Source organism: Tamandua tetradactyla, chromosome 2, assembly GCF_023851605.1.
Source record: "Tamandua tetradactyla isolate mTamTet1 chromosome 2, mTamTet1.pri, whole genome shotgun sequence".
NCBI lineage: Eukaryota > Metazoa > Chordata > Mammalia > Pilosa > Myrmecophagidae > Tamandua > Tamandua tetradactyla.
The window spans coordinates 157,841,479-157,857,542 of record NC_135328.1 but is presented as its reverse complement, the minus strand read 5'-3'; the positions used below and the strand labels follow the sequence as shown (position 1 = coordinate 157,857,542).

At 44.7% G+C, this 16,064-nt stretch overlaps 1 protein-coding gene and 1 long non-coding RNA gene across 5 annotated transcripts in view; one reads left to right on the top strand and one right to left on the bottom strand.

The window, feature by feature from the left end:
- LOC143674136 (uncharacterized) overlaps positions 1–10,814 on the top strand; it is a 37,793-nt gene extending 26,979 nt beyond the window's left edge. Inside the window, exon 3 of the long non-coding RNA XR_013170880.1 lies at positions 10,670–10,814. This is a non-coding gene — a long non-coding RNA (uncharacterized LOC143674136). The remainder of the gene's footprint in view (positions 1–10,669) is intronic.
- KANK4 (KN motif and ankyrin repeat domains 4) overlaps positions 1–16,064 on the bottom strand; it is a 78,113-nt gene that overhangs the window by 30,117 nt on the left and 31,932 nt on the right. Inside the window, exons 1-3 of one of the 4 annotated variants that reach the window (XM_077149454.1) lie at positions 15,842–16,045; positions 10,473–10,560; positions 1,118–3,043 (exon numbers count right to left, since the gene is read on the bottom strand). In XM_077149454.1, coding sequence (XP_077005569.1) covers positions 1,118–3,043; positions 10,473–10,560; positions 15,842–15,868 — 2,041 coding nt within the window. In that variant the 5' untranslated portion in view covers positions 15,869–16,045. Of the gene's footprint in view, positions 1–1,117; positions 3,044–10,472; positions 10,561–15,090; positions 15,239–15,841; positions 16,048–16,064 lie in introns of those variants that run through there. The other 3 variants (XM_077149458.1, XM_077149455.1, XM_077149456.1) reach the window with 3 other exon arrangements.

Genomic DNA, 16,064 nt, shown 5'->3' with positions numbered 1-16,064 from the left:
TGTGCTCCTATTTTATGGCCAGGAAATCTGAGGCTCAGGCTCACTCAAGAGCCTGTGGTCAATGAAAGACATAGCAGGAGGAGAACTCAGGTCTCCCACTCTTGGTCCAGCACCCCACTTCTGCTCAAGGGCACCTCAGTAGTCCTTCTTGGCTCACATGCAGTCAACACTTCTGGTGTGGAGGCAGGCTTGGTGGCCAATGAGCAAGAGAACAAATGCTCTTTTGCTGTGCTCAAAGTTACGGGAGGCATGTCCCAATGCGAGAGACTAGAACCAGCACCGAGGTAATGAGAAAGCAACCAACTCATGTGATCTATGGCAGGAAGCAGACTCTGAACTGCCTGTTGAGCAAAGCAAAATGTGTATCCACATCACTCAAGAGAGAGGCATGTATGATCTGTTAGGAAAAGTAGTACAGCTCAGCCAAAGGGCAGATTGGCACATGTGAGCAGCTCTTGCTCTTGCTCTCTTGCTCTCGCTCTCTCCACCGCCCCCACTCACACACACACACACACACACACACACATACATACACACACACACACACACACACGGGGAAGTATTCAGTGAACTATTGTTGATTTCAATATAATGTCCCCCTAAAACCAAGCCAGAGAAAGCCTCTGCTCTGTGAAAACCAGAGAACAACACTGGAATGCAAAAGCCCAGGAAATGGAGGGGAGGCCAAGTGAGGAGCAGAACACATCTAGCCAGGCTCCTTCTTGCCCTAGACATTGATTTTGTGCCATGCAAATGAGAAACAGGCAACCTCCATGCCCACCCCTCCCTGGATGGATGGGTACAACAGACACATGGGTTGACAAATGGAGTTGGGCTGGATTTCAGCTGCCATTTGCCCTCCTGTCTGGGCATCTAAGCGCCCTGCACCATCTGTACAGCTGTATATGCTGGCCCTACAGCTAGTTCCAATCTCAGAGCAAGGATGAGAGTAGAGGTATCAAGCTTCCATTGTTACATAAATTAACTTTTATTCCACCAGATTCTTAGAGGTACTTAACTATTTTTTAAAACATACTCATGCAAATTAAAAACCATTTTCTCTCTGACTTGGCATGTAAAGGAGAAATGACTCCCTGCCTTGAGAACCAGTATTTACCCTGCAGTGGGGAGGAAGAAGGGGCTGGGGGCTCCTTCGGAGGTGGAGCCTGGGCCGAGTAAGCAGACAGCAGTAGGTTGAGGGAGCTCAGCAGCTGGCTCTGGATGCTGCTGAGCTTGGAGGCAGGTTGCTTGATGGCACTGGCCAGCTCTGGGTACCCGTGCTCCAGGCAGCTCCACTGTTCTTGCAAGAGCTCCTGGATCTTCTTAACATATTGCCCAATAGTTGCATCTGTGGGTGAGCTTGCTGGTCTTTCTGGGTGCTCCTTCTCTGGGAGCTCTGAACTGGTCTCCTCCCTCCCTACAGAGGGACTCTTTCTGCTGCTCCCTGAAGAGCCTCCTGCTTCCCTGGCCAGATCTTTTGTTCCTTCCTGTAGCCCTTCCTCCTGCTCAGAGCCTCCTTCTTCAATCCTGAGTTCAGTGGAGGGGCAGCTATCTAGAGAGGAAGTGAGAACCGTCTGGGGTCCTTTTGGCAGTGACAGCTGGGGAAGCACACATTCTGCTGGGCTCTGCTCTCCCTGTTTGTGCCTGCCTTGCCATAACAGGAGGCCATTTTCCTCTCCTCTGGCCCCCCAACTCTCAGATTCAGTGATACCCAGAAGATTGACCCCAATGTTCTTGTCACATAACTCTTTGTTCAACGGTCCATGGAGGGGGTCAGTGTTCACCATGGCATCAGTCTGGCCCTGAGCGTGTTTGGCATCCTCCTGGCTAAGCTTTTCTTCTAGTTGGGCTACAGTGCACTCTAGCTCTTGAATCCTTTGTTCCCTGGTCCTGATTTCCATTTCCTGGTCCTGGAGGGCAGCTCTGACCTGGGCCAGCTCCTCTGTTCTCCCAGACAACTTACTTTCAAGGGCTGTGACCTGCTGCTTTAGGCTGGAGATACTGCTGGGATCCACCCTGGCAATGCCCAGGCTTTCTTCTGTTACCCTGATGCCAATGCTTCTCATGTCCACCTCTACAGGTGGTGGGGGTGGAATCTCACTGATGTTGAGCTCAATTTCCTCCAGGGGGAGTTCATTCTCAGGGATGGGGGATGGCATGGGTGGGGGGCTTGGTGTTGGCGAGCTAGGGGTGACCACCACTTCTGCTTTTCTGGTTTCACGTTCATCTTCGGCATCCTCTAGAACTACAAATGCATTCCGGGAAGAAGAAGGCAAACCTGGGAGAGAGAGGTGATTTGGAGCTCCCTCTTTGCCCTCTGGATGCTCCGGCCCCTCCTGGACCAACTCCGGAATCCCTGGCACCAATTCTCCAAAGTCTCTGACTTTCAGTTGGGTTGATGCTCGTGGGCTGGAGCTATAAAAATCTGCAAATCCTTCTGCAGGGCCAAAGGTGCCATCACAGACACTGCCTTCACCCTGAAGTGGAGGGAAGGTGAGAGACGGTGGTGAAGCTGAGTTTACGCTTGGCTCCTCGGAGGCCTTGTTTTGCAGCAGCGTGGCTGGCATGCTGGATGCTCTCAAAAGCTGGGGCCGTCCACTCCCAGAGGTGAGCTCAGCATCCTCAGGAGGAGTAGCCTTCAACTGTCTGGCAGTCTCCGCCAGCAGGGCCTTGCGGTGGTAGCTCACCTCACTCCCGCTGCCTGCAGCGTGGGAAGAATCACCGGGTGGCAGCGACTGGGCTCGCTGCTCTGTCCCCAACGATGTCTGCCTGGTCACCACCGGGGACCAGTTTTGGTAGGGAAGAGCAGCATGGGGTCGAACTCCGCTGTCAGGAAGGCTGAAGTTTCGGGGCAAAGTACTAAACTTGGCCTGCTTGGCCCTTCTGTGGATAGGAATCCTTTTGATGGTGTTTCCTTTCTCGATGTCATCCACATACTTCAAGAAGTCCAGGTCTAAATGAAAGCCATATGGGGTCTCCACAGAGTAAGGGTGGCTCTTTGGTGGGTCTTTCTCTTGATCCCCTTGAGAGGACTGATCTTTGGCTGTGAGGCAGAAGATGTAAAAAAGAAGTATAAAGTTAATAAGAATTATAGGGTAATGAAGCCCGAAGTTGTTGATTTTGATTAAATGCTATCACATGAGCTGTCTCCTAAATGGTACAGCCTCTAAATTATGCTGAGATGCTCATGGCCTTTTTGGTTGTACTGGAAAACCATTGTATTAAATCAAAATGGACTCTGCCAATGTCTGAAAGTCTCCAATTTGCAGTATGCCAGCTCAGCTACTGCTGTGAAATTGGCCTGTAGACCAACAAAACAAAATTTGTCTCAGACTGTTTTACTGGCTTTGAGTCATTTAATTGGTGAACTGAAGTGGCCAGTGATTTGCCAAATCAGGGTGCTAATTGGCAATTATGGATATGGAAGCTTTGGAAGGTCAAGATACACAATTGTCTCAACATTAAAAGAGAATCTTGCATTATTCAAATAAGCACCAGTAAATCTTGCTAAAGCCAGAGATATCAATGAGTTATGCCTTCTACATAATTTAAACTTCCTCATATGGTTGAGTCTCCAGGTACATGAATATCAGAGAGAACTGGAACAAGTAATCATTCATGACCAGAAAGGAGTTTTCCACCAGAAAACTTAACCAACATGAATTTCACTTTCAAAACTCCATGTGAATATGGAATTATCACATTTAAAAACTTTTTTCCATTTTTTTATTGCTACAAATGATATTTTAGCAAACATTCGTGTACATATATTTGTCTATTTGTAAATATTTTTGTAAGATAAATGCCTAGAGATAGAAGTGAAGGACCAATGGGTGTATACATTGTAAATGTTGATATATGTTCCTGAATTGTCTTCCAAGAGATTTTGCTTTTTAAACTAGAGCCAATGGTGCCCGCAAATACCTATTTCTTCTCAGGGTTTAACCTGGGGCATCCTTTCAACAGCTTTATCATTTGAAAAAGTCAAAATGGACATAAGGTAGGTAGATTAAAAACAACAACAAGAAGAACAACTTGAGTTTAGAACCACTAGCCAGAACCCTACCCCGGACCTGATAGCACTCATACAGTGACAGCAGTGAAAGTAGTCACATCCACTCAGTACACGGTTGGCGATAGTCTCTGGCTGTCTATCCAAGATCATCAAGGGCCTGGCTTAGGAAAAGTAAGTGAATTGAGTGAGGAAATAAGAAACATTATGTGCAAACAACATTCATCTCTGCTAAAAAGAGATGCGTGAGTGAAGAATTTAGAGCAACTGTTCTTGAGAAGGCTTAGAGGAGACCATGGGACACTTCAATTTCTAGCCAGAGAGAGAGGTGGAATATACATCCCTAGTATAAATCTTCAGTTGCATATTTTTATGTTTCCCAAATAATAAGACATGAAAATTATAGTGACTATGTATTGATCATAGCTACTCTCTCAAGACTTTTTGCAAAGTATGTTTTTTCCCTTTTGCACCTTCTGGGTAATTGAAAATTTGCAGTGACAGTTTCTAGTGGAGGTGGTTTTCTTCATTGGTAAGTAGAGGAAGCAAGTTTGAAATATTAAGTTTTTCTGAGATATAAAGACATTATTATTCTACTTCTTTTAGATGCTAACACTCTTTAGTGTTTAAATATTAGAGAGCGCTTTCTACATATTAAACTATGTTGCATGAATGGGTGAATGGGTTTATCCTAGTCAGGAAACTAGGTAGTCTAACCAAATTAAAAGAAAATCTGAAATAAATGTTTGATAATGATCAAAGGTGATTATTATCAATAATCGATTATCAATAATATAGGAGTTCCTTTAACTTGGAAATAGATATATAGAAAAATCAGCATAATATCTGAATTAAAATTCAGGTAATATGTAAAAAAAAAAATCAGGTAACCATGGCTTGTATTTACCAACATTAGGGGAATTATCACATTTTTCACAGACTGGAAGAAAGTGGTGAGCAAAAAGGGTCAATTATGTTGAGAGGGACATAGGCATTTATCCTCCAAGAGATGTAGAGCAAGTGACTTTTCAAAGCAGCCCAAATTATCTGAGGTTATCTTGATGAGAATGCTCCCCATTACACCACTCATCTTCTGGCAGCATGCATTTATTGACTCCAGCAGAGGACATTGAGAACAAGTCAGTCCACTGACTATTTGAATCCACAGGAATTTGACTTCAAGTAGCCTCTTCTGCAGGCTAAATAGACTTGTTCCTTTGACATTCCTCCCATGATATACCTCATTACTTCTGTGACAGGCCACTAAAGATGCTCCAAAAATGTGTTCAGGAGAGGAAATTAGTGGTGAGCATAAAGATTAAGACTAGCGGCCCTTGAACTTGGGTTATATCCCAGCTCTGCCACTTTCTAGCTCTGTGACCTTGGGGAAATTACTTAGCCTCTCTGTGTTTCACCATATGAAAAATGAGAATAGTAATAGGAGCTTACCATATAAGGTTATTGTGAGGACTAATTAATTAATGCACATAAAGTGCTTAGAACAACCCCTAGAACTTTCAATACATGCTCAATATTTTAAGTATTATCTGTGTGGAAGCACAAAATGTAGAGAACCGAGGCCCATAATGGAAACCAACTCCCTATGCCTCACTGCTGCGCCTGCAGGAGGTACTCAACACGTTCTCTGTGACTGATTGATTGCTTGGTTCCAAGGGCAGCAGGTCCTAAGTACAAAATTATAAAATAGCAGTAATTTGATTCAGTTACCTAACCACTAGTTATTGTGCACTTATGTGTCAGTGGCTAAACTAGATCCCAAGGACAGAGAGGTGAATCATGTACAGCTTCCACCCTCAAAGAATTTATGATCAAGTAGAAGAGACTTGAAATGCAGTATGATGAGGATGGTAGCAAATGCATGCACAAAGTACAGTCTTCTTTTCTGAGTTATTTTCAGTTTCTACAGAATTATTCACTTGGACTTGGAGGTTAACTCTGCCTGGGTAGAAGAGGCATGACTATACAAAAGTGACAAATGACCTAGGCTTCAGAGGAAAAAAATGGAATTTGCCAGGTGAATAAGAGGATGAAAGACAGGGTGGCAGTTTATCTCCAGGATGGCCACCATCAATTCCTTCCCTCTCTAGAGAAGCAAGCTAATCCTATATTGAGAGGCAGAGTCCATTTCTCTACCCATTTGAATCTGGCCTCACCTGTGACTGCTCTGACCAAAAAAATATGATGGAAATGATGCCAATGGACTTCCAAGATGAGGTCACAGGCTGCCTTGTAGTTTTTATCTGGGTCTGTAGGAATGCAATTCTGTGGGAGTTGAAGAAGACATCCAAATTCCCTGAGACTTCTATGCTATGAGGAAGCCCAAGCTAGCCCTAAGAAGTCATGTGGAGAGGGGAGAGAGATGCCTAGCAGTCCCCAGCTGTTCCAGCCATCCTAGCCTAGGTGCCAAGCAGGAGTAAGGGAGAACTCAGATGACTCCAGCCTCAGCCAACATCTGACTTCAGCAAGTGACCACCACTCAGCTGAGCCTGTCAACTCTCAGAAATGTGTTACTAATAAGTTATTGTTTTAGGCAACTAAGTTTTGGGCCATTTGTTATTCAGTAATAGATGATCAGAACAAGCATTCTAGATATATGTCAGAGAAGGTACAGAAGCATGGCGGTGTAGAACTGTGCAGTATCTCAGGACTCTGTAAGATCAGTTCACATGGCTAAAACTTAAAGTGCAGTAGAGAAGGGTAGGGAGTAAAGAAAGATAAAATTTAAAGGTAATCAAGAGCCAAATCATGGAGCAACTTGTATCAGGCTTAACAAGCTTAGACTTTACTCTCTAGGTAACAGGAGAGAAAATTGAATGGTTTTAAGTAAGAAAGTGACTTGGTCAAATGTGTGGTTTCAGTAACAGCCCTCTTGAAGTGGATTAGAGGAAGGAAAAGCCAGAAGCCTGAAGACCAGTTGGGAGATGGCTGCCAAGATTGGGGTGAGAAAAGTTAAAGGCAATGAGGGGACAGGGACAGGAATAAGAAAAGATGCAAAAATGATGGTATTATCAAACCTAAGGCGCAATTTGGGCTAGTTTTACTGTTAGGGTGTTGATGGATTGGAGCTGAGCTCTTCCCACTTGCCTGCCTGATCTCTCCTTGTGGTTAATACTACAACTCATCAGGAGGTCCTCTGTGCTTAGGGATCTGCTGTTTTGTCCAAAGAACTAAATGAAGCCAACTAGACACACAAAGGCTGAGCTCATAAATACTGATCCAAAAGAGACTAATGACTATCAAAACTAAACAAAGCCACAAGGCTTGTGGGCTCTTATGCTATAGCCACAGCCACAGCAGCGGCTTGGTGTTGATGGGTCCTTGTTGGATTCCACAGCTTCTGCAGAAGATACCAGGACTTCAGACAGATAAGGAGGAAACACTCCTCCAGCACCCAAAAACCTTCAAATAAGTTCCCATTCACCCATGTATTTTTTTACTACTCTGTTTTTCCCAAATGAGACACACTAGTGGTTTCAGTAAATAAGAACAATATCTTTCATTGCTCTCCACGTATCAGTTTTCTAAGTTGCACCCTGCTATACTCCTAGACCTTCTGGCTCATCCAGAAGTCTCCAGGATTACAAGGACAAGGCAATTCAAAGAGAAGATATTTGTCTAAAGTTAAGTAGAGAACAGATTTATGACCCAGAAGGCAAAGAACGATTCTAAAGGAAAGGCTGCATTATTTATCTGCTTATTGTCTCAATTCCACAGAAATGTGCTGATTTACGTGGCGGCCTCCGGGAGTAGGTCCAGAGCACAAATGCAATAATAGCATCAAAGTGAAAACAGCAGTTTCAAGGACAAAATCTTCCACAAGGGAGATGAGGGAACCAAAGTAGTCTGTGAAACTAAGCAGCTATCCAGGATGACAGGTTTAATAAGTGTTTTAGTAACCTAGTGCTATGGGGTAACACATCCATACCCCCACCCCATTGAACTGCTCTGCCTGTCCCCCACAATTCTACGTCCCTTCTGTCCCTCTCAGTGAGAGAGGAATGCTGTACCTTGAATGAGGGAGCTTGGCCAGATATGCTGGGAGACCTGTGCTCGCATTAAGCTCTGCTCATGTTAATTCCACCTGGTGACAGGTGTGCAGTAGCTCAGAATTCCAGGCATTGGGCCAGGGCCAGAAACCACTAGGTGGACTGTCTTTGCTCAAAATGAAGTTCAGATCAGATTAACCAACACATGGCCAAAGTGGCTGTCAACTCCTACCTGTGTGACCCTGGGCAAATTGTTTAATTTCCTATGCCTCAAATTCTTCATTGGTAAAGTGGAAATAAGAATACCTATGGGGTACAGTGTTGTGGGTGGGCCATGGTGACTCAACAGGCAGAGTTCTTGCCTGCCATGATCCCAGTGCCTGCCCATGCAAAAAAAAAAAAAAAAAGAATACCTAGGGCATGGAGTTGGTACTCAGCAAAGGTATCTAAAGGCATGTCTGGGTTGCTTCTGAGTGGGGCATGGGACGATTCACAGAGAATATGCCCTGTCCCTGGACTATGTGACTCTTTGTTAGGACTACAGTCTCAAGAGGGAATGAGAGTCCAGAAAAATAATTTGGGAGAACCTGGGATAATGAGTCAGGGGAGAAGAAAGAAGTAAGACACGGGACCCTCAGAGCTACCCAGAATTCATACAGGGGCTCACCATGAAAGCACAACAGATTGATAGACCCATGGAAAGAATCTACAAACACAGCCACTACTTTAAAGAGCTACAAACCTGAAGAGGCGGGATTAGAAGAGGACAAGGTGAGGAGGGACGTGCCACAGTAATCGTATTGAGGGGCATAGTTTGGTGTGGCAGGTGAGTGAACCCATTAGGGGCATCTGAAGTGAGGAAGGAAAGCTCAGAAGTCTGTACTCAATTTCTGAAAGAAATGGGAAAAACAGCAACTAGAGAGAAAGTGGCCAAAAATAAAACTAGAAAGAAGAGGAATAAAATAAGCCTCTTCAAAAGGCCAAGACAGCACTGGAGACTTTTCCCTCTTCTGTTTTTATTTTGGGAGAAATGTGCGACTGAAGGGAGGGCTGGCTTTTCTGAGCTGCCGTGGCAGTCACCTGAGGAGTGCAGCAATGCTGAGGATGCTGACTAGGGACAAATGAGGCAGGCGGGGATGACAGGCCCCTGGGGCACTGAAGGAATTAGCTGGTGTTCTGTGGGACCACTTCCAGGGATGTACTGAAACGACAGCTCCCTGGGGGGAGAGCAGAATCTTAAAATATATAGTAACTGCATTTGGAAAAAAGGAAGAAGCAGGGCCTGGAGCTGATATCTGGTCCTTAAATCCTTTCCAGAGAAGGGTCATGTGATTCAAGGAGGATTATAGGCTCTCCATTTTCCTGACATTTGGTGAGCTGGAAAAAGCATCTTAGGAGACTGGGGGCGAGTCTATGACCTTCAGCAAGTTTCCTGGGGAGGGTAAGTAGGAAGCCTTCATTGAGTCAGCCATTGTGCTAGATGGTTATTACTTAAAAACTTTACTTGCATTATTTCATGTAGTTCTTATCAGTCTTATGAGGGTTTTTTTTACAGATATAAAAACTGTAGTAAACAGTTTTGCAAAAATAGCCACAATGATACTCTACCCTCAGGTACTCCTCTCCCACTCTGACTCTGGGTTCGATCTGGTGGGTCAACAGAAATGTGACAGATGCAGACACTTGAAAATCGTATATACATTAGAGTTTGTCTGCTCTTATTGTGCTTGGTACCCTTTGTCACCATGTGAACAAGCCCCAGCTAGCCTGATGGATGATGACGGACATACGGCTAAATCTTTGCCAATGCCCCAGATGACTTTGAGTCAACCACCGGGCATATGAGAGTGGCCATTCTCAACCATCCAGCCCCAGACAAGCCACGCAGAAGACCACAGACATGTGAGCAAACCCAGAAAAGTTCAGCCAAGCTGGCTCAGACCAGAATAATGTCCCAGATGACCCACAGACTCTTATGAGAAACTACACATGTCTGCTATTTTAAGTCACTACATTTTGGGGGAGGCTTGTTATGCAGCAAAGCTAGCTGATACTTGCAAGGACAGAGGCTTGAAGATGAAATGACTTGCTTAGTCACGCAGGTATGAACAGAGGCTCTTTTACCATATTGTGCTTCTTTCTTGGACCTCAACTTCCTCTTCTATAAAAAGAGAAATGACTGAGAACAACCTTGCCTCTTTCTTGGTGCTTGGCTGGGATGAAAAACCACTCTGAAGACAGTACCATTCAATGTAAACATAAGGCTTCATTCTCATTCTCTGTTGCCTTTTATTGTTTACACCTGAAGTGCGTGCTTTGGGCCTCCCAGTACTTCCTGTTTAGGGAATGTCTTCTAGGCCTCCCTAGAATTCTATTTCTAGAATTTATGGTAACAATCCCTTTCTAACCTGAGTGCTTCCTTTAAGTCATGGAATAAGAAGCAGCCTGCTTACCATCTGTCTTCTCCATTGTAGGGAATGCTGACCGTCCCTCTCTCAGACACTCTTCATCTGATAAGTCTGTGAAATTGATTGGAGCTTTCTGAAACAAAGAACGATAGAATAGTACAGGCAGGGTTATCAGAGTTAGAATAAGTATCGAAGAAACACAGCACCCAGGAAAGTAAAACCTATCCTTGTCTTCTTTCCAGGGATGTCCATGAACTCACAGCCCTCCAAAGAGGAAGAATAAAATCCTGTGTGTATTCCTAGAGCCCAATGCTGGATATGTCTTCATGGAATGTTAGCAAGAGGATGCACTTGGCCCTTTCCCCTCACTTTGGCAGATGAGGAAACTGAGGCTCAGAAGTTAAGTGCTTTATCCAAGTCCTCTCAGCATATTAGTGAAGGAGCTGGAGTAGAACCCAGGGCTTCTGTGAGCCAGCATAGTGCATTTCCAGAGAATCAAGACCTGAAATCTACTTTTCCTTATTCTGCTAAGAGAATTATAATTCATTTTATGAAAAAACTGAATCTTGGTACCTGTAACTGACATGTAACAACCCAATTAAATCAAGACGAAGGGGAGATAATTCAAGTTCTGACAGGGAGCCAAAACCTAGCGGTAATTTCTAACTATGGGCAGAGCAAGGGAAGATTAACCCAGGTGGCCAGAAGACATCAGTAACTGTTCAAGCAGAATATTGTTCTTTTGCTGAATTAGTGTACCCTGGGGTGTGACCATAAATTTCCCCCAAAGTTTTCATCTATCCCCAGGATTTTTTTTTTTTTTTTGTAATGGTAAACAACCCAGCTCCTGCTCCAGTTGCAAAATAAATCACCCAGGAAATTGGTTTTTTATGATTGTAACTCCATACACCAGAATAATGAATGATTTGTGACACCCAGCAATGAAGCAGGGTTGCTTTAGGAATTCCAGTGTGCTTGACAATAAACTCCAGACCAGCACAGTGGACCAAGGGCAAGTAAGGGAAAGGGGAAACTGGGAGTGAAGGAGGAAAAGGGATAGACCGCAGCAACCAAAGAGTAAAAAAAGGGAACAAATAAGCAAACTAGAGAAGAGGACTGGAAAAATATTAGGGCTTCCAATGAAGAGAGAAATTCTAAGGTTGGCCTAACAGAAACTTAGTATAACCTTTTGCTGTGAATGCTGCAATTGCTTCTGGAGCCACTGTCCTGTTTCCTGCCCAGCAGAAGAGTGTCTGAAAGCAGAGAAACTCCTACCAGCCAGCTCCTCCAAGCTATTTTCCATATAGCTGCTGGGGTGGGGCATTTTCCATGCAGGTCTGAGGAAGCCCTAACAGGCAGGCAGGTTTCTAAAAGCCCAGAAGAGATCCAGCATAGGGACCTGCCTTCCAGGCAGCTAAAACCTAGCAAAGGCATAGAGCATTCTGACACACACAAGTTTTGGTGGAAGCCCATAGATGAAGCAGAGGAGAAGTCCAGGACAAGATACTGAGAGCGTGTATGGTCTTGGAGGCAGACAATGGAGAGAGAGGTGTGGAAGATTCTAATCTGGGGCCAAGGAGGGTCGTCCTTGACCAAAGTAGTGTTGCAAAGAGATGTTTTCTAGGCAGAAGTGGGTGTCCTGCTCGCAGCATCAAGGTGAAGCCTGAGGGAGAAAAGCTTGTGAGGACACAGCTGCAGGAACAGCTCTTCCTTCCTCCTCGGTCAGATGGCAGTTGGCAGCTTGAAAGTCAAAAGTCAATTTGGAATCTGCTTCGAGTTGTGTTTAATGCAAAAAGGGTGTTTTTAAAATGCCTCTTACACTGCATTACAAATTGGTGCCAGCGGTGGTGTCTTAAGTTTTGAGGTTCCTGGCGGAGGCTGCCTTCACCCAGGCATGGAGGGGGGCTTCGTGGGGGCATGAAGCCTCCCCCTCTGCAGCCTCTGTTCTCAGAAGTTTAAACACCCCCTCCCCCAGCCTGTCTCTCCATCATCACATCCTCTCTCCTCCCTTCTGTCTGCCCCCTCCGACCCCCACCCATCCCTCGTCCCGGCTCACCCCACAATATTACTGTACCACAACATGGTGGAGCCTGGGCACTTAGCATAACATGCATTATCTCATTTAATCCCCACAGCAACCCAAAAAGGATTACCATCCCCATTTTTCAGAGAGGGAGACTGAACCTGAGAAAGTTTACAAGCCTGCCCAAGGTCACCTAACAACCAAGTGCTGGGGCCAAATTTGCCCTCAGGTCTCACTGACTCTTTTAAGTTCTGGGCTCTCACTGAGAGGCTGCATAGAGCAAGGATGCTGGAGCCCTAATGCCTGGGTTCAAATCACTGCCACTCACTAGTTGTATGGCTTGGAGGGAGGTATTTAACCTCATGGTGCCTCAGTTTACTCACCTGTAAGATACAGAGAGGGGTGGTAATAATAGCAGTACTTATTCTATCAGGTCCTGTAGAAGATGAATGAATGTGACCTACATAAAGCACTTGAAACAGTGTCTACTAGTGCTCTCTAAGTGTTAGCTGTTGCAGCTATTATTCACAGCTCTCTCTCTCTTTTTTTGGGGGGTGGGGGTGGGGAGGGTGGTGCATGGGCCAGGAATCGAACCCAAGTCTCCCACATGGCAGGCGAGCATTCTACCACCGAACCACCCGTGCAACCCCACAGCTCTCTCTCTCGCTCCTATTCTGTGGCCCGTCTCCTCAACAATTCTTCGTCCTGTTGGCCCCCAGCTTTCCTAACCTATTTATTTAATCCCTCCCCCTCAACCCCCACTGCTCCCTCATCCTTCAAGACCGAGTTTAAAATCCCCCATCCTAAGGAGCATTACCTGAACCCAAAGAGAACTTTCTTTCTGAAAAATTAAGTCAGTTCTACTCTGCTCAGCATTCAATTAATTATTCCCTAATTGCTTCATGCATGGCCTTTAATTATTCATTATGTTTCAGGCATGTGCTTTTTGTCTCTCCAGTTAGACTTGAGAGAAGGACCCACATCTTCCAATCGAGAAAGGGATGTTTCGTGCACAGTGTTGGGAACAGAAGTGACTTGTAAACAAACACCTGAGTTCATTGCTGCTATGGCTGATTCCCGGTATTCTTTGTGAGGAGAAATGTTCCTGACTAGCGCTTTTCTGCTCTTCCCACAGTGTGTGTGAAGAACTTTCTGGACTCAGAGAAAGGGAACTGTTCTCTAGTGCGTTCTCTGGAGCCAAAGGAGAATTCGGCTTCTCCAAGGCTGGACAGCAAGCAGCAAGGCCCCTCCTGAGGAAAAGGACACTGCCTGAATGCAGACGGGCTTTTTGGATGCAAAGTCTCATCATCTCTTTGGATAATTCAGTCACATCCACTGCCTTTAGTCAGCATGTGGATTTCTTTCCTTCATATGTTAGATTATACTCTTTCAAGTAATTATTCAGCACATTTCAGATAAAATTTCATTAAAAAAAACCTCTGCAGAGACCTCTAACGTTTCTCTTAAACTTGAATTTTGCTAAAATTAATCATTCCAAGAACACAGAGTCTGGAAATTAAATGGAGCAGACTGCTGCCTCTGAAGAAGAGGGCTCAGCAAGCTTTAATCTAAAGAGCTCTATGTGCAGAAATTTTAAAAATGAACTCTTCTATCTCCCCCCCGCCCCATCTTCCCCTACCCTTCTCCACTTTTGTCCCTGGTCCTGTGGCAGATATCTTAGAGTCTGAGGGGGTTTCCTTGGAGTAAGTGAATGCTTAATGTGGTTAGGTGAGTGAAATCAAAGAATAATTACCACATCAGCATGTGCTACTCTGTTCATAACACAACAGAATGTGAAAACAGCTTTGTTGGATGGAATTCCCTTTTAAGGTGGAATTTCACAGCTCTCTGGGGCATTTAACGCTTTGACATAATGCAACTTATTATGCATTCTGTTAAATTGTACCCCCAGTGTTCAAAACTTTATAATACCTGACAGCGTTATGTGACTTTTCATATGTTTATGTCCTATTCCAGAAGCAAGGATCTCCAATTACTTCTCAACGTGTCTTATTAGCTCATCTTATTCCAGATGTTTTGAGTATATGCAGTTCTATCTTTCCCTGGCTCTTCTCCCCTACTCAATATAAGCTTGTGACAGTCAGAAATCCTGCAGGACTCATTGATGTCTCTCTCCTCTATCCCCATCCCTTAACATGTGACACTCAGCCTGTGGTTCTTAAGTGAACAAAATGATGTTTTCAAACAGAACTCAGGGAAAGAAACTGCAGGTACCAAGCAATTACTGTCTGAGTCCGGTACTATGTATAATTTCCTATTTCAACCTCTCACCAACAATCCTGGGAAATAGGTCTTACTTCTAAATTACAAAGGAGGAAACTAAGACACAAAGAGACTATGTGGCCAATCCAAAGTTACCCAGTTCATTAGGGTAAACAGTTTGTGTGGTTCCACCTCCCCATACTGCCTCCCAAAGCCAATGAATGGGGCAGGGAGGAGGTGGGCGCTGAGACTTTGTTCAAAATACACCAAAGAATCTGTTGCTAACACTTTAGAAACAGTACCACCGGGTCCAGGAGGACAGATTTCCCCAGGTCAGCCCAACTCCTGATGTATATAGCCACCTCGACCCCCTCTTCACATTTATACCCTTTATGATGCCAATTTCTCATTTCTAACCTCAAAGCCAAATATAAGGAGATCTTCCTTTACTTAGTCCTGAAACTGAAACCGGGTTCTGTACTTTTGTTCTCTTCAAATCTCTCTTCATTCTGCAATAATAAAAATGCCATGTTTCATCTCAGAACAGGCTGCATGCCAAAATAAATAGCACCTTGGATTTCCTTGAAAAGAAAGCTTGGCTCAAAGCATAGCCTCATTGCCACAAGAATTCTTCGAGAATTCAACCTTACAAAGTCAAATATTTGTCAAGATAGGACACCCAACAGAAATCCTGTCAATCCCAGCATTATTACTTGCAAAGACAGAGCACTTTTTCCAAGAGAAAAACAAAAATTACCAAAACCACGGACAGATCCTGCCAAGAGGATGAGAACTTCCCATTTCCTGATTCCAGGACCCTGAGCCTCCAAATGTAATTGTCCCCCATGCTGAGAAGCAGGAGGCATCTGACTGTAGCTACTTAACAGTGACAGTTCTGAAGCCCAGACACCAGCAGAGGTGAGATTCACTCTTGAAAAAGATTCTCTAGACTGACTGAGTCCTCCAGCAGGCTCAACCCACCCCACCCCTGACCTGGTAAACAAAGAAATAACTCATGCTCAATAAATGACACATTAACACAATCTCATTAACTCTATCCCCACATTTTTCTGCAAGTGTCTTTCATTTTTGTCTGCATTGCAGCAGCTGAATTTGGAGCTTCATGAAGAATAGAAAACTGTTGGGAGGAAAGCTGTGACCACATTACCTTCCCTTTGCATCCTTCCTCGGCCATTGCGTGGAGCCAGGAGGACACTACTCCCTCCCATGAAAGAAAGGTTTGGGCCGCTGGACTGTAGCCGATTGCTAGCTAGTGAGGTTCAGCACAGCACTGTGTCTGCTTCCCAGCTGTTAAAGGACTTGGTCAGGTGATCTGTGACCTTGCTGGAAAAGCAAATGCTGATTTCCTTTTCGCTCCAGGGAATAGGTGA